This window comes from Glycine soja, chromosome 12 (genome assembly GCF_004193775.1).
Source record: "Glycine soja cultivar W05 chromosome 12, ASM419377v2, whole genome shotgun sequence".
Lineage (NCBI taxonomy): Eukaryota > Viridiplantae > Streptophyta > Magnoliopsida > Fabales > Fabaceae > Glycine > Glycine soja.
The window spans coordinates 6,619,962-6,638,721 of NC_041013.1; the positions used below are offsets into that span (position 1 = coordinate 6,619,962).

The window sequence follows — 18,760 nt, forward strand, 5'->3', positions numbered from 1 at the left end:
AAACATAAAAAAAAATAAAAATTCTTGTGATCGGATTCGTGTTAAAATATATAGTATGCTCTTTTAATACGTACTGTTAACATCTTTCACAAAACATATTTTCTACGATCGACGGGTGGAAAGTGGTGTTTTACGCAAAGCCTAGTTTAACAATACTTACTTTTATGATCATATGAAACTAATATTAACACAATAATTATCAAAAGTCATAGCAAATTATTAAAAAATTTAGAAACCATTGTCTATAAATATGATTTGCAATGGAATGATACTATATAATACATCCTACCTAATGAATAAAGACTTTATCGTTATTGATTTTTTGTTTTATAATTTAGCATATATTTCAATTGACATTTTAGAAGAAAAATAAATCAATTTTGAGATTTAAAACATGTTTTTAAACATGCTGAAATAAACATATATCTAATACAAAAAGTTGATTTGTAATAAAGCATGACTATCCCTAAGCATATTGATTTTAAGTTTCGATTAGTTGATCTGAATATCAAGTTCTTGAATGATATCCTATCCACGAGTATAATTATTTAAAGAATGGATTCTCTCGTGTTTCTACATCAGGATCTCTCTCTCTTCAATCTTCATAGACATTAAGTATGACTTTGTTAGAATTTTTTAATATTTAGAAAGTAAAAGATAAATACAAAATTTTCATGACAATTCATTCCCTAACGAGTTATGTTAGCCACATCACGTTCAACTGAAATAGGCCATTGATATTAATGAACAAAGGGGTGTGGATAATCAAGAAGTCAAGAAGAGGGGGTAGCGATCAGTAACCTGAATTACGTGAGGAAAAATATTATGTGAAGGTAAAATTATAGTACAATAACAGCTTATTTTCAAAGGACTATCTACAAGACACCAACGCACACAGATTTGGAAAATACTCCATAATTAATAGAGGATCAAACGCCAAGCAATATACACTACCTTTACACGGAGCCCTGCCAAAAAAGTCAAAGGCGAAAAGGAGCAGAAGATTCTATATGCCTGACTTGATACACAACAAATGACAGTTACTCATTCAATTTTTTCCAGTATGTCCAACCTGGTTTTCCTCTTCCAACCTTTCATAGTGGCAACAAGGTTGACCAGTCCAACAATCTGGCTTTTACTGTATTCCTGCAAGAATTAGGATGAGCTTAGTTAAAACCTCCGTGCAATTAGATGTGTAACGATACTGTGGTAGGTGGATATTCTTACCGGGTGTGCTCGTGCCCAGTGCACATATTCTGTCTCGGGAAGGTAGTAAGCCTGGTTTATAAGTCCAAGGCGTGTATTAGTAATAAACATATATATTACATACAATGGAAGTTTCAAACATGTGAGATCCCCCAATTTATAAAACAGGTCGGGCAGCAAAACCCAACTAATTCTGCCGTGTGTGGCAAAATTCATCTGTATTTGCAAACAATAAAGTGGGAATGTGTTTCCATGTCCTTCGTTGCTTACCTTGATGAAAGTTTCAACCATTTGTAGCTTGGGCTTCACATTCAGCGCCACAAAATGCTGTAACCCATTGATCAAAACCTGGTATGTGGAAAGACACAAATCCAAACTCAGCATATGAAAACTAAAAAAGAATGACATAGGAGCAAGAAGGTTGATCAATTTATTGATCATTGTCTGCGTAACATAAGAATCCATATCTGTCCCATAACATATTTGACACTTTTAAGATACGATTGCTATTAAGGTCTGAAAATCAAATTCAGTCGAAAGCAGAATGTTGACAAGTAATTTAAACAATGGTAAAATTTGTTATTACATAATTTAATAGTTGATTAAGATTAATCTAGGTTTTCCATAACTATTAATATAATAATCTGTCATATGAACTTCAAATCCAGACTATTGAAAGCACTAAAATTGATCATGGCTTCAGAAATAACCTGCAGATCTAATGACATAAGGGCTCGTCCTTCATCACTACATCTCTTCACCCGTGAAAGTCCTTCAACAAGAGTTTCAGCCACAATTTCAAGCCCATAATCCAATAATAGGTCTTGAACCTACACACACAGAAGCAGAATTAGCCAAACAAAAGTCATGTTTAAACACTAGAAATTGCTTTCTATGTTTTATTCTTTTCAACAATATAAAAGTCAATATTTCAAATATCAGTGTATATATTCATGGAATAAGTTGATTTGCATGCACTTGATACGTGTGTCTCATGATAATGAGTAACAGCAATACCTCTTTACGAATTCCTCCATGAGCAAGTCGTGTTTTATAGTGCTTAAACTCCCCCAGCAACAAATCAACATATCTATCAATACAATCTACAAGTCATAAGAGCCGAAAGAATGCAGCTTATTTCCAAGATAAAATTCTGACAAAAAAGAAACACTGCTGTATAAGCACACCCAGTTTGCAAACTACCTAACTAGGAACTAGGAACTATATCATCTACAAAAACCATGCAACATGACACTAACTCTTGGATATGCTCAATAAGCACACCCAGTTTGATGCAAACCTATAATTATAGGGAGAAATGCTGTGACCCCTCACCTCAGGTTCTTGGGCTTGTCATGTCATAACCTTTTTATGATTCTTTGATTGCTCTAATATAAGCAATACACACTTCTCTAGGGCCTTCCACAAAACATCTCTTGGCACTCTAACATAGTTGCAGTTCAAAAACAGCAACAAAACTAAATTGTAGAAGTTACACTATTTGGCCCAAGGACTCAGATATCAAAGTCTTTTATGAGATAGAAGAACATTCGGTGTCATTAAAATCATCCACTAGCATTTATAATTGTATATCCTCATCAGGAATAAAACCATGTGCTTTCACTCGACAACTTAAGTTTTGGGGATGATCGGTTCATGACATGGTATCTAAACCTCAAGGACCAAGTTAACTAAAGTTTGATCCTTGTTGCCCTCATTTTTCTAACAAAAAGTTAAAATTATGGCACAAGGTAGGTGGGCTCGTGCATTCACCCAAAGGGATCTTGCATGATGGGATGTGTTAGATATAAAACCATTTGTGTTTTCACCTAACTTAAGTTTTTAGATAGGTAGTTTGCAAAAGTCATTCACATACACAAAAAACTGAGTGTTCATACTCAAGAACATCGTTAAAACAAGATCCCAATAGTGTATATAATTTTTATAAGTACATGTAATGTGTGCTATAAGTTGTTTACCTAGCAACTACCTATACTTAATGTAAGCAACTACAAGTAATACAAAGAGGGGGAAAATGAGTTGGAATTCAAATATAAGGATGATCCAAAAATACAAACCCGTTATGCTCCATGCCGAGCTCTTTTACTTCCCATTTACAATTGGCAACACGTTCAACATATCTGTAAAAGAATGAATAAAAATTAAAAGAACAATTACATTTAAACTAGTTACAACGACCTTCCAATATGTAAACATTCAAAATTAGGTTGAATTTTTGTTTCCACAACTGAAATAGATTGTGCTGGTTAAGAGGCCAAAGATAAGACCCGTGGGCTTACAAATAAACACAAGCATAAAAAATAACATAATTTGTGATAATTCAAAAGCACATCTGTCACCAGATACAATCCTTTCATTGTATTTGACAACACAGTTTTTGAGATCTTTAAACTATACTAAAAAATAATTTTTACTGCAAACAGTTTTGAATAAAAAATTCCTTTAAAATAAAGGAATCCTAAATATGAAGTTGAATTATAGATATATCTCACATGATAAAAATATAGTATCACTTAATATATTTGGCTTTTTTTAATTTTCAGCACAACATATTTGTAGTTCAAACCACACAATAGAAAAATATTTACTAAATTAAATTCATTTTGGTATAATATAGTTTCCCTTCTCAAGTGGTTTGGTCAAAAGAAAAAGACCCAGATGATGGATGTCAATTTGATAGTACAGAAGTCATATATATTAGCAACACTTCCAAAGCAACCTTGTAGACTTTTAGCTAGGTGTACATTTGTCTTACCCATTAATGTGCAACAGTAGTCTCACTGTAGTCCGATGAACATGTTCTGTAAGATCTGGTACAGCATCCACCTAAAGAAATCCTTACGTATTAAAGATTGCCGTTATCCATACTTAGTCTTTTTCATATAAAAAAAATGCAAAAACAATTGAATCAAGTAGAAATAAAATATCAATAAAATATATATTCTAAATATGCAACCCAAACATTTATTTTATCGGCGAAAAAAAAAAACAATTTTATTGCATTGGGTACAAGGGGTACCCTACCCTTGAATAGGAGAAAGTTCACTTGCTTACACAATAAATGTTTTAGCAAGCAAACATAATCATCCACTAGAAGTCAACACTTTGATGTTATATTAACAGATATGCTCAAAAAGGCTTTTAATAAAATGGGGTTCTCTACAATGTCACAGGGCCATAACAGCGGGAAAGTGCTTAGAGGGGCAACCCCAATACCCTTAGTGAGGATTAGTCTCATATCCAAAGGATATGATAAACCTCATAGAACAAAACAAAACAAAAAAGAAGGGGAGGGGTGAGTTTAATGAGCACAGTTTTCTCACTCCTCCTAAGCCATGATAAATAGTTTCTTAAACTTGAAACCTTACAGCCACCATTGCATGCATTTTCAGATGTATGCATTTTTACTCTTCATGTAAGCATAATAAGGCCCTCCAAAAATGTAATTTTTACATAATTCTATTCTAGTGTCATGTTTGGCAAAAAGCACTGAAAAGAGGGGAAAAGGTAGCAGACTAGCCCCCGGTTTAGTTACATAACGTTGGTTCATTTCCATTACCCTCCTTCCAATTCCTCATTACCAAACAAAGTTCAGACATGAATCATGGTAAATATTAACATTAGTCAGCAGGATTTCAACTTGATTTAATCCATAACATTTCAAATCTTCATCAATGTAAAATTGCATAATGTCAACAAAGAAACCTTGAAAGATCTGTCGACATCAATTTCCACAATTGGTTAACCCACTGTACGTTAAAGATTAAGATTCCACATACCAGATGAACATAGAAATCCTCGAGTATAGTTGAATTACTTTGCAAGAGCATTGATTGGAGATGAGCTTTAGATCTATTCAGTATTCGAGCAACAAGAGATATAGTGTCAACAGCCACACATCTTTCCTGAAACATTAAAAAGATTTTATAGAGACATAAACATATCTTAACACAGATTCCTCCTTGATTCAAAATCTAAACTACATTAATGAAGAAAATATCTTTACAAGCCACCACGGAGTATAACAACATAAATTGATATAAGAAAGGGGGGAAAAGATTCCTTGAAAAAAAAAATGTTCCATTGATAAGCTAACTGATGTAGTTAGAGAGCCCAGAACCTCAAATCCCACACTAGATTCCCATACTTCCAATTTGAAACTCAAGTCCCATTCCTTGCAATTGGATCCTAACATCCCACCATGCTCATCCGGTGCCCCAGCACCCACATGGACTGGCTGTGCAGTAGTCCTAACTCCTAAGACTAGTCCTGAGTGAACACTGCAATGCCAATGTCACCACCATTGTCACTCATTTGCAGCTGACAGACATGGTAGGAAGCTCTTATACAAATTGATAACAACATTGGGAGAACCACACCACAAGGTAGTCATTGTAGTTGGAGAGCTAAGACATTGTAAACCCACCTAAAATCCCATCCTTCCAATGTGAGACACAAGTCCCATACCTTCCAATCGGATCCTAACATTCAACGCAAGTTGCAACATCTCTTTTCTACTAGGATGTCAAAATTGAGTTTAGACAAGGAGTGTAGGATCGTAACATGAATCATAAGTTTCAACTAAAATGCAAAATTAAATTTAAAAACACACACACATATATGTACAAAAAATAACAGAGATAGGAAACCTAATAATACAGCCACCTAACAACACTGCACGCAGCAGCAACCTAACAACACAACATGCAGCAAAAACACAACCAGAGAAGAAACAAGAGATGCTGGCAAACAGCAACAGAGAAGCAAAAGGGAAGGGAGTAAAGCAGCAACAGTGAACAGAGAGGAAGAGTGTGCTGTCGGTTAGGAAAGAGAAGGACAGCAAGGGTTAGAAAAGGGTTGGGCACAAAGGAAGAGAGGGGGAACTCAAACCCAGAGGCAGAAAGAATCGATTATGGCTTAGGCACAGAATTAGGGCACGAAATATGCAGAAATTGGGCTTTTCTTGTAAACCACATTGCACAGAGCAACCCCCCAATTTCCACCAGTGATGAGTTCTTTGTGCACGACTCCATTTATCCACTGTGTTGGAGCGATGATCCAGACCACTCTACTTGTGCCAGTGATCTAGCTTGACACAGATGAGAATAAAACTAAGCGTGTGAGATTGCAACACTACCATATGATGGCCAAATGTGCTAACATGGAGGATATGATGCAAGTTGCAGTGAAAACTGAAAAGTCCAATTTAACATCAGGGTTCTGGCTCCTCTAAATTGAGGGGATGTAACAAATTACAATCTCAGTTGTTGATTTTCTATTCAACAATTATTAGTGCACTTTATCCTCTAAAGTGCATTTCCCTCAGTTTAGAGAAGTCAAATCCACATATCTGCTCAACCAAATTTGAGTAGAGTGTTATTTCTGAGTCAAATTTCAAAAAACAATAATTCCCACTTTATATCCTTGAGGGATTTCCTAAAAAACAATACACAATGTCAAGTAGCTGATAAACAGTGAAAGAAATTTAAAGCATATGGCATCACAATTCTAGTCATGTGGAAAAAAATTTACAAAGTATGTGAGAACTGTTTTTTCCCAAAATGAACTTCACACGAATACCTTGAGACCCAAAGAAGTCCCTGAGGAGTGACCAAAATTTGTATTGGGAGGGTGTGTAGGTGTCAACTCAGTATGTACAAATGGTGAACCCAAAGATGTTGGTGAAGACGATTGAGACTTAATCCACTCTTCACAATCTTGATTTACTCTGGATAAAGCTGTTCTCAAGCGATCTGCATGTCACAATTGAACTCAATAACTAATGATTAATCAACTCAAAATTGGATTTAGATACCAATGTTTGAGAATCTAATACGTGACACTTACAATTAAGAGAGCTAGTTGTGCTTTTTCCAGTTGAACTAGTGTTTTGCTGACCGTTTTGCTGACCAAATGTTTCATATATAAAATAGAAAAAAATTCCAAACAATTGGCATACTCCCTGCATCAATATACTGAATCAGGAAAAAAGAATTTAGATAGAAAAAATGACAAAAAAAAAAGCACCACCAAGCTTGTATGTGTAACCTGAAAAGAAAAGGCAGGAGGGTGGGTAATGTACAGCAAGCCATTTAAGGGAAGAAATGCCTACCTTGAAGAACTCAACATTTACCACTTCCAATTTCTGCATAAGCCTTGCATATTTATCCATAGACCTTACATTTTAAGACATACAATATCTCATTAAATCCAGTAATAATAATACTGATAAAAGCTATATGGTGGAAGGTAATTAGTTCTCCAAATCCATAATGTAAAGCAACTCACTTTAAAAGACAAAGAGAAGATCCAGTTTGAGTTGTATTCTCTTCGTCATTTCCATGTGAAGAGAGAGTTCTTGAATGATGGGGTTGAGAACTTCGACTTGGTAGTTGACTGTCTTCATCAATAAAGTCAGCAAGAAGATCCTCATTTTCATCTTCTGAAACAGAATTGGCACCATTCATTTGATTGAAATCATTCTTTCTGGGTGTTTTATCATCATGAAAATTATTGGTTGAACTTCCGTCAAATTCACCACAAACTGATCCATTAGGTTGTGAGTAACCACGACCTTCATTGGAGGTTGGTAATTTTTGCTGGAAAGGGTTTCCACTTTTAATCCAGTGAGAAAACCCATTCTTCCTTGCACCAGTGTGAACCACATTGACCGATTTAGTGGAATGGACTGCACTGACATTAGTTGATTTACCACTGGATAAAGAAATCAACGGTGCTCCATCACCAATAAGACCTGCAAAACTGATCATTTGTACTGTATCTGGAGGTAATTTTAGCCAAGTCTCTTTCTCCAAAACCATTTTTAGAGCCTAAAAAGGAAAAAGGAAATCCCATTTAATCATTTATCCAAGACTACAGATTACTGATATTGTCAGATGCACAGCTTGGCATATCAACAAGCCCAAACAACAACTTAGTGATTACATAGTAACAGAACCACAAATAAGAACATGTTAGACATCCCTACATGCACCCAGAAAGAACAACAGAAGTAAACAAGTTTAAAATTTATGGAACAAAATTTTACATGAATGTAACAATCTGTCGGTTATTAAAATCTTATTGATAGCCGGAACACCATCATCATCTTGGAGACACCGTGCAGACATAGGAGGATAGAAATGACATTGCATTTTGCACGTACCAGACTCAAAAGAACTACATAAGAAATCACGATCAACATTATATGACTCTAACAACCATGAAAAGGCTTAAGGTCACTTACATGCATATTTTGTCGATGAAAAGCTATGAAATAGTTTTCACAAACAACCTTTAACTTCTGCCTAAATTCAACTGCTTCAATTCCACAAAAGGCTTCCCCAGTCAAAATAAAGATGCTGAGATCTTCATAATTTTTCAAGAATTGATGAATGCTAGCAGTATAGGCTGTAGCAGAAGAAAGCAATACTGACACACGACTTGCAGTGAGATGCCACAGATTCCTGCGTCCTCTTTGAAGGGTCTGTGAAACAAATGTTGTAGCTTCTTTGCGAAGATGGTACCAAGGGGACTCAATGCTTGATGTTGCACTGTCCTCCTTTCCAGCCTCCTTAATTGTATCATGAGAATCACTATATGGTGAACCACTAGTTTCAGTCAGTGAGCTCACTGTTGCAGATTCCTCCCTAGAAGATGAGCCATGTATTACATCTCCGGAACTGGACATAGAATTGTTGCAGGCTCTTACATCTGAATCAACTTCCTGAGGCTCACCTGGACTACAAGAAATTTCTTCATTGCACTTATTTGAAGTTTGTGCTGCTGAGTCCTGAGATTAAAATCAACCATATGTATGAGCCTGAAAAACAAATATCAACAACTATAGACCCTGTAATCATGAATATAGCTTTCTTCCCACTTCCCAATCTCTACATTGGATACATATTGAAATACTAAACAATTGTGAGAAGTGTACTCTATCGCGAACTGGTGATTTACTCAATCCATCAAAACCAAATCAAGGATTTCTCCTAACTTACATGTTAACTTGTTGAGTCTTAGAATGTTGGTTTGGACCTAACTCAACCCCAAAAGCTAGCTCATAGGGTGAGGGTTGACCCTCACTTGTATACTCTATCTTGACACTATCTCTAGTTGATGTGGAACTTGAATTTTTCTCAATACACTCCCTCAAGCCCAACACTTTTGGGCTTAGTGCGTGGATAAAATGATGGGTGACCCTTTTAATGGATCTAGGATAGGTTCTGATACCATCTTTGAATGATTTGGACCTAACTCAATTCCAAAAGCTAGCTCATAGAGTGAGGGTTGTCCCCACTTATATACTCAATCTTGGCACTATCTCTAGATGATGTGAGACTTGGGTTTTTTCCAATATTGAGTGAGAAGTGAGATATTTTCAAGATCTTAAGAGGTTTAAAATTAGGGACTAAGCAATTGGGTGGAAAACTAAGAACGACTTCTCTAACCATTGCAAAGAAAATAATTAAAAATTAAAAGCCAAGATTGACCCAATAGTAGTCGACGTAACTTTGTTTGGGGTGTACAAGTCCACAAGAATATTTGAATGCACAAAGCAAAGAGGGGGGAAAAGGCATAATGAATGGAAAAAATATATTTAAGAGGAACCAGAAATTTACCTTTCTTTCTAGCTGGAAATCCATAATTTCATGGTATGAACACATAAGGTCAAATAAAACAGCCAATGTTCGTAATAAGCATTGCCTGAACTTTGAATCAGGTATTCGAAGGCATAAATCACTGTAAGTGAGCCTGGAATTGAAATGACAACTATGAAGTCAATCTAACATAGAAATACTCATACTAATCATTAAAGGATGACAAATATGCTCGTGGAAGAAAAAGTACCAACTATTTTGCGAAAGTCCCTCCTCATCCTAAAAAAAAGGTCAACAATGTATTAATTATTAATTAATTGAGTCCTTTTAAGATTAGGTTGGCATAGAGAAATTACAGCCCTTTAAATCAACTGCACTAATCTTTAATCTGAATCCATTGCTACAATCAATAATATTGTTTTGGGGCCTCAAATATCAATAATTATGGGCAATTATCCTACTACCCACTGCAAGGAATTAAGTATTTAAGTGCTGTCAATCCTCATTGAACCAATATAGGTAAAGAAACTAAGCTTCAGTAGCCACCACATGCGCATAAGCTTATATGAAATGAAAAGTGGTAATAATACAATGTCACCATATTTACAGATGTAAATTACATGGAATAACAACCAGCAGCTTCACACTCAATTTTATTTACATGTCAATTGGGGAAAATATACTATTAACTCTCCTGCCTCCTAAACAATTTCAGAATTGAGATAGTACTAAACATGAGTTAGGCAAGAAAATGTATAACATACCTCATGCACAATAGCCTTTAATACAGAGTGTGTTTCTGATATAACTTCTTGCATGAAGAAACTCTGTATCTTTTCAGCAAGACCGGCAGTATCCCCTATTAATGCATATGCATCAATTACCTGTACCACCTCAGTACATTACCATCATTTATAATATATTTCCAATAATACAATAGCAAATATCTGCACGCACACACACAATACAATGGGGACAACAAATCATATCACATATGGGTGGGGGATTTTATAAAGAAAAAAATTATTGGTAAAGGAAGGAGAGATACAAATGCAAGAGAATAAGAAATACACAAAAACTAAACCAAGAATGCGGGAAAAACTAACCAAATAAAAAACTAAGAATAGACACTCACTGTTATATAGCCATCTTCCTTGAATTCTTGGCATACTCCCAATAAAAGAGCATCCAGCTTCTGTAAAGTTCTTCCCAGCCAAACCTGCATTAATAATACAATGGAGAAAACTTAAACAGTTAAATACACAAATACTTTGCATTGTCATTAGGAATATGTTCAGTAACATAAGAAGTAACAGATTAATTTCTCCTAACATGCAAGGAAAATCTTAAGAATAAATCATCTTAATCCTTCCTAATAGTTATTCAAAATTCACCTCCACACCACGACTCATTTCTTGTATTGCTGAAAGCTCTGACAAACTATCCAAGAGTTGCAAATACTCAGATAGGACTTGAAATGCCTGCATAATGATCAACATGAAAAATGAACATCTTAGAAGATGCCTTAGATAAAAAAACAGAAAAAACAAAAATTAGAAACTTGATGAAGTTGTCAATAATTGACCACAATCTGCATTTAATACATAGAAGCTCACCTTCCAGTAATTCCCTTCTTCTACAAGGGATTCAAGTGTTGATTGCATGTCCAAAGCACGTCGAAGTTCAGTCAAGGTTGGAAGCATGTCCTATGAATGGAAATAGATGCATTCACAAAGTTACCACCACAAGCTATTACGTATCCTAGACTAAACTACTTTATATACCTGATTTTTTTTTTTTTATCAGCGAAAATATATACGTATATTAATCTGAGTACCAGAGGTACTAATGTTACAAATTAAGACATCAAACATGTGGTTCCAGATCAGAATTGGTGTAGTCTTGATAGGAACCCATGTCTGGATACATAAATGAAAAACAGTTTTCTACTGCTGATCTACTATGCTATCCTCAACTAGTAAAGAAACCCAGATCTAAGATTACTCGACCAGTGACTTTATATACCAGATAACAACTTATGAATAAGAAGAAATCAATTTTTAAAAACACAATGAAATAAGATCATGAGAAACTGGGAAACAGAGAATACATGCATAAAAAAAACAAAACCTAAGGCTAGTTTGTACAAAGAGAGACAAAATTACCAGAAGAGCTTGTTTCTTTTTAGAATAAGAATTCACAATCAGATCCCTTGAAACCTCATTCATAGATGATGTCAAGTGTCTTCTTCCATTCTGCAAAACATAAAAAAGGAAGCAGTAAGAGCAAGATAGATAAACTAGTAAGTATCAGCTTCTTATTAGTTATGATGCTTACCATACAGATGACATTTGCAATTCTTAAGTCTTTTTCCAATTCTCTGACCAAATTCATCCCCTTCACTGGGCAAAAGTAAGTATCAGCTACTTATTCTATAGCTAAAAGAAAATGGGAAGTTGGCAACTGCAGTAAAGTTGCATGAACCCAATTTCTCAATATCTCAAAGAATTTAGACCAAAATTGTTTATATTTAAATTTAAATTAGAAATGACACTGCATTCTTCTTGATACATTAACTAATAAGGATAGAATTATGATCTTAACATGATTTATAAGTCAACCAAAGCGTAACTTTTTTTAATTTTTATAGAGAAATTAATAATAATAAAGCAAATTAGCTGACACCTTTGTGGTTTCTTCAAAATGCACCCATCCTTGCTTTATTTACTTTACAATAAACCCCCCTTACATGGTTACATAGTGTAATGTATTTCTTGGATATCGAGAGTGTCAATGTAATATATTTCAAACAACTAAGGGGGTTACTATAAGGGGGAAAAGGAGAGTATAATGTAAATTTTGAAGAAACCACAAGGGGTATCAGTGTAGTTTGCTCATAAAATAAGGCTTAAATATGAATTTTGTCCCTGTAAGTTTGCATTTTTCCATTTTGGTCCTTGCAAGTTTTTTGTTTCATTTTAGTCCATGTAAGTTTGGGCTTTTCCAATTTTGGTCCCCGTGAGTTTTTTTTGTTCATTCTTTTCCCGGTAAGTTTGCACTTTTTCAATTTTAGTCCCTTTAAGATTACAGTTTTTCAATTTTAAATTCATGTAAGTTCTCGCTTTTAGGGACCAAAATTAGAAAAAAGCAAGCTTACAAGGACTAAAAATGAACAAAAAAACTTACTGGGACCAAAATTGAAGAAGCGCAAAGTAATAGGGACTAAAAAAGGACAAAAAAAACTTACAAGGACCAAAATTGAAAAGGCGCAAACTTATAGGAACTAAATTCATATCTAAACCTAATAATAATGTTGCCCAAGCAATAAAAAATTGACAACCTTGAAATAAGCAAGTAAAAAAATGTGCACAGCAAAAATACAAATGCTAAACAAAATATCTAACATGCATGAACTCATGTACTAAAATACAAAGTAGGTATAGTCAATTCTCTCAGTTCACCACTTCAACTTACCCATTACTTCATGATGCTCCATAACATGGCGAGATAAACGCTCAGCTACTCTATCCAGTTGTGCCAATCTAAGGGCAGCCTACATGACAAAATCCAAGACCAAACATCTTCTATAAGAGTATTAATAACACATAGCAGGATAATACAACCTAACTCAATAAAAAACTTCGTACCCCATTGCCCAGAGGCTCTTCGCTATGCGAAGGTATGGGAGAGGGATATTGTACGCAACCTTACCCTTGCATATGCAAAGAGGCTGTTTCCGGATTCGAACCCATGACCAACAAGTCACCAAGGCACAACTTTACCGCTGCACCAGGGCTCGCCCTCAATACAACCTAACTCAATCAATTAACAAAATTCAAACTGTGGAGACTATAATGAGATTTGTCATGACATATGATTACATTCAGATTTCAAGCTGACAACATGAGCTCATTTAATGGTTTGCAACCATTGCTTAAATAAGCAGTTCCTGCAGCTGGCTGCCAAATCACACCACTCCAACAGTGGAATATTGTTTTGGTACCATTGCTCAATTGAAACGTAACTTAAGCAACAGCATTGGAGTTGCTCTTAAGTGCAAGAGATGACAATTTGCAATGAATGCAAGAGATGAGCATCAAAGCTAATAATATTTTACTTTTAATAAATAAAGAGGAATCATGAAGATATATATGTCAACAGTTACAACTGTTTTTTGTTACATAGAAGAATGACTCAGCAGAGAACCTAAAGAAAATTTCACCTTCAAAGATAACAAATAGTTAAAATATTTTCAACCGAGAGCAAGATTGAGAAACATGAACCACACCTGTTTTTCAAAATATGTCAGCTCATTTTCTTCAACTGGAACGTGCTCTAAAACATGCCTAATTGGATCAAAGTCCTGCAATAAAGGCATCCAAAAGAATCCATTCACCTCATAATTCATGGCGATCAAATATGAATAAAACTTCATTGAAGTGCAAACGTAACAGGAAATTTTCAAAATGGGGAATATTACATGTGTATTGCACGTGTATGAGACTATGAGGGAATTAGCAAGTTACTAATGGCTAGAGTGTATACATTGATATCAATAATAACAGACTTTCACAGTTCCATTCTTTCAAGCCTTGAGTTCATAAGAGGGAACAAAAAAATAGTTTTTCCTTTTTGTTTTCCTATAATCAGTAGAAACATGAAGATATTAAAAATATAAAACTTGTTAAATAGTAGTATACTAATAAGAAGAAGCTGTTACAAGCAAAAGTTGGCAAGAGGAGAAAAGAGTGGATAAATTGTGTCACTTCTAAAAATGAGTCAAAAGAACAAAACAATAAAAAAAAAAAATCCAAACAGAAACTGTGATTACTAATGGATATGGATTCCCATTACCCGAAGTTCAAGTTCTAAATAAAGGGATATTCAAAATTTCAAATATTAATTAAAAAAATCAAGGAAGAAGTTCAGATATATAAAACTTCCTAATATGAAGTGTTATATCAATGATCTGTCTAAGGATACAAAACTAATTCTTACTGAGAAGTTCTATGCTCTCAACCGTTAGCAACCATCTCAAGGTCTCCTGGTACAAGGACATATTTGGAAACTTCCAAAAGATAAAATTTTCAGCCATCTCTCAATAAACATAAACAAACAGAAAAGTATCTCTCCAGATTGAACAACAGAACCTCCATATGAAAATAGTTTCTGTCTAATACACAAAGGAGGCTGCAAGATAAATCAGTGCGAAATTGAAACTGGAGTGATACAGCAAGTAGCACCTCTTCATAGAATTCATCCTCCAGCTCCTCCACTACTTGGCCTTGAGGTATGCTTCCATATATTGAACTTAGTTCTTCTGAACTTGAAGAAAGACTGTATCTCTGATGAGGAGGTAACCCTGCAAGAGCACGAGCTACAGCAGCTGCAGCAGCAGCTCGAGCTGGAACCTGTTCAACAACATTTGTAAAACATGAAAATATGCTCTAACTTAAACAAATAAGGAGTCACTGCATGAACACCAACACGTGTATGAACATGAACAGCAGGATAACCACAGGGAACATTCACTAATAGGTTCACTGGTGGACTTAAGCGTGAAATTACAAGATATATTCAAAAGACTTGTAGACCACTAAGTTATCAAGATTGCTGAATAATCAACTTTGTGAATAATAGCGACCATCTAGGTTAACAAATTCGTCATCCCCGCTATTTAAGACTACTGCAATATCAGGAGAAAAAGAATCCTCACTAGAGTTGATTGACAATGTAAGAGAGGATTATGCTTTGATTGTGAAGAAAGATATAGTCATTCAATAGAAAAGCAAGAACACAAATGTAACTCCATAGTTATGATTATTAATTTAATGCCCACTAAGATTATTATAGCTACTGAGCTTTTTTTTTACCAGCAAATTTTAGTTTGTTAATTTTGTTAGGAATGTCAGTTGGAGGGATTCAAACCTGCAACCTCTCCCCCCTCCCTTCTCCCTTCACCCTTCCCCAACCATTGGATCAACCTTATATCTCCTATAGCTACTAAACTTAAAGATGAACCACATGAAAATAAGCCATACTCAAGATACTATTCAAACTTGAATACAATATATAATATATGTAAAACCACATCCTTATGACTCTGCAGTTTCTCATAGCAACTAATATTGGCAATTCTAATGAGAGCCCATTCTTTCAGTCACCCAATCTAATTCCTTCTAGCAAATCACTTTCACATTAAACCTATAAATCTCTTTAGAATAGTAAATATAACTCTATCCAACTTGTAAGCTGTAATAATTCTTGTAACCAAAACTCACAAGTTTCCACTCAAAAAACACTATATAATAAGCAACTTGAACAAATTATTCAGTAGTCCCCATGGTTGTAAAAAAATGTCAGCAACCGCAATTGCAACTGCAAAGTCAAGGGTTTTTTCACTCACCATGACCACAATTGCGACCGCATCACCCGCAATGTCAAGGATAGCAACTAAACTGCAACCGCGATTAATTTAAAACCATGGTATTCCCTACAACCAAAAACATCTCAACATCTATGGTTCTTTCCAAGTCCTCTTACACAGCCAATATTCTCGAGGATTTCATTATTTTTCCAAATCAAGCTTGCAACCGTCAATTTTATTATAAAAAAGTCTATCTCAGTGCTAACTCGCAACGAGGTGGCAGGCGCATAGCAACGGTACATACATCATCAAACCCAAAACTCGCATCAAACGCATTAAAAGCAGCACAGTTACTGCTTCTTCCTAACTTAACAACAAACACACAATACATTTCAACAATCCAATCGTACGGAGTTATCTAAAACTAAAACCACACACAACTAAAATTCCAAAAGCACACAATCAAATTCGGCGTAACACGAATCCAATGGCGAGCGAAGCAATTGTGCGTGAAAATTGCGTTTACCTCGGGGCGATCAGAAACGGGAGGGAGCAATCCGAGAGATCTGGCGGACCTAACGGAGCTCAAGATTTTTTCGCCGACCTTGGACAAATCCATTGCTCCGCCCTGGGAGAGCAAGAAGAACGGGAGCAAGAAGAAAACCCTAGAGCTCTCGATCCCTCCTCCTCCCTCGCTCAAATCGCCGTCGCCATTGAAAATGAAAGGATTCCCCAGCACGCTTCCAAAGGGAAACAAATTTGGCTGCATCGCAAACTTAAGACCCCGAGATCGAGCGGCGGCACTCGCGTTTCATAGCGAAAAACGGCTTCGTTTAGCGATCTCGCCGAGATCTGACGGAAAAATGCGATGCGAGTGAGTGAGTTCGGAACTGAAATGACTTAGTTACGTTTACTTCAGTGGCCACAGCACTGTGCATGAACGCGAGCGATCGTTGTTTGTTGGTTTGGTTCTTGTGTTGTGTTGACGATAAGTGGATTAGAATTTGGGATCAAAAACTTGGAAAAGACGACTTGGTTAAAACTCTTCTTAAATTTACGCCAATCATGAATCAACTATAATTTCCATCGAACTTGCCTGTCTAAGCCAGCGACTAGTAATTAAGTAATTAACGGTTAAATGCATAAGTAGTATGAAATACTGCATGAAGCGTATGATGAGAGACCCGAGAATTATAGGTTAGTTTAAAAAAATAATATTTTTAGAAAATTAAGTTTTTAGAATGTTTTTTAGTCAGTTTTATTTCGATTAATAAAAATATCATATTATTTTTGGTAAAATTATATAATAATAATTAAAATAACCAATAAAAATATACATAACTCTTTAATTCTTAAAAAAATTATTATTTTATTCATTCAAAAAAACATAATTTACGAAATTCATGATTTCCAAAAAATCATGATCCCGGAATGAAAAACTTTCCCCCTAATATTTCACGTATTTTACCAATAAATATTGTCTTTTTAAAAAAAAGTACTCCGTATTATTAAAATAGTCACTCGGAGTAACTAGTAAACCAATTTCTGAAATTTATTTTTATAAAGAATTAATACAATCTATAATAATAAATTAATTATTAATTTCATGACTAAATGTCTAGAAGACAGAAGAATTTAATTACGATCAGGAATAAAATTTGAAAGAATCAAATCAGGGATTTTATCTACAAATGGTGTGATTTAAATAATACATAATGTAAGATAATTAATACTTATTAGTGTGTAAATTAATTGATATGTTTAATTGGTGACTTTACATGTGAACTCTTAATGTACAGTCATGTTGAATACTAACTTTTTTATTACAATACTCACAATAAGAATTTAATCATTCATAGTAATCTTGAGCAAAATTGTTTTTTATATAAAGATACCAGTATTTTTATAAAAAAAAATGTTAACGCGAAATTTTCTTTTATTCCTTTATTTGGTTTGGTTCAAAATTTTCTTTTGGTTACGATTTGTGCATTGTACGGAGTGAAAAATGAAAACAACCATCTGCATTGGTGATACAATTAATTAGATAACATTACTATTTACCTAAAAAAATGTGCCTTTTTAGTAAGAATAAGCAAAGTTGTACAGATCTTTAACTTTACATTATCAATAAAAATTGTTACGAAAACAATTTGCTAAGGTAGGAGACATCATTAGCTCTTTCACCTTAGCTTTTTTCGCATTCCAAAATTAATCTGACACTTACATAATAAAAGGGCAAATTGACTTATCTGGGCCACTTTTACAAACAATTTACTAAATAGGGTCTCCTCCTAAACTATTTAGGAACGGGTCTATTTTTGCATGCATCCCGCCATTTGTATTGGCGATAAAGTTAAGCCGTCACTCACATTGACGACATACCGATTGACGTGAAAGGTGTTTCGCCAGCAGCATTGGCGAAACACTGCTGGTGTCAGAAAGAGCAGGCATGGTCTCGTTACCATGGCTGGCGAAATAGCAGCAAAGGAGGTCTCGCTAACATGGGTGGCGATTCCACATTTTTTTTTATTTTTTTTTCTTGTTCCGTGGAACAGTGAATGTA

The 18,760-nt window shown here is 34.9% G+C and overlaps 1 protein-coding gene across 4 annotated transcripts; it reads right to left on the reverse strand.

The window, feature by feature from the left end:
* Positions 1-768: 768 nt before the first annotated feature.
* LOC114380575 (syndetin-like) lies at positions 769-17,291 on the reverse strand. Of its 4 annotated transcripts, XM_028339692.1 has the most exons (25): positions 16,724-17,291; positions 15,074-15,241; positions 14,119-14,193; positions 13,305-13,383; positions 12,168-12,232; positions 11,996-12,085; positions 11,447-11,536; positions 11,225-11,311; positions 10,966-11,049; positions 10,595-10,714; positions 10,081-10,109; positions 9,852-9,984; positions 8,474-9,019; positions 7,516-8,057; positions 7,340-7,403; positions 7,075-7,189; positions 6,808-6,980; positions 5,007-5,132; positions 3,983-4,053; positions 3,285-3,347; positions 2,224-2,296; positions 1,917-2,036; positions 1,477-1,554; positions 1,228-1,278; positions 769-1,146 (listed from the first exon to the last, which is right to left on the reverse strand). In XM_028339692.1, exons 1-25 carry the CDS (start codon positions 16,964-16,966, stop codon positions 1,045-1,047), a joined length of 3,387 nt encoding a protein of 1,128 aa, XP_028195493.1. In that variant the 5' UTR covers positions 16,967-17,291; the 3' UTR covers positions 769-1,044. The 4 variants fall into 4 exon arrangements, with proteins under 4 accessions (XP_028195493.1, XP_028195497.1, XP_028195496.1 ...); XM_028339696.1 differs by lacking the exon at positions 16,724-17,291 and having other exon boundaries at positions 12,168-12,227; positions 14,829-15,216; XM_028339695.1 differs by lacking the exon at positions 16,724-17,291 and having other exon boundaries at positions 14,829-15,216.
* Positions 17,292-18,760: the final 1,469 nt, after the last annotated feature.

Coding starts and splice junctions, on each gene's coding strand:
- LOC114380575 (XM_028339692.1), bottom strand. CDS start 16,966: ATGCAGCCAAATTTGTTTCCCTTTGGAAGCGTGCTGGGGAATCCTTTC. Junction 12,086..12,167: donor TTGCAAATGTCATCTGTATG/GTAAGCATCATA, acceptor TATGTTTTGCAG/AATGGAAGAAGACACTTGAC. Junction 4,054..5,006: donor AGGATTTCTATGTTCATCTG/GTATGTGGAATC, acceptor GGATTTCTTTAG/GTGGATGCTGTACCAGATCT.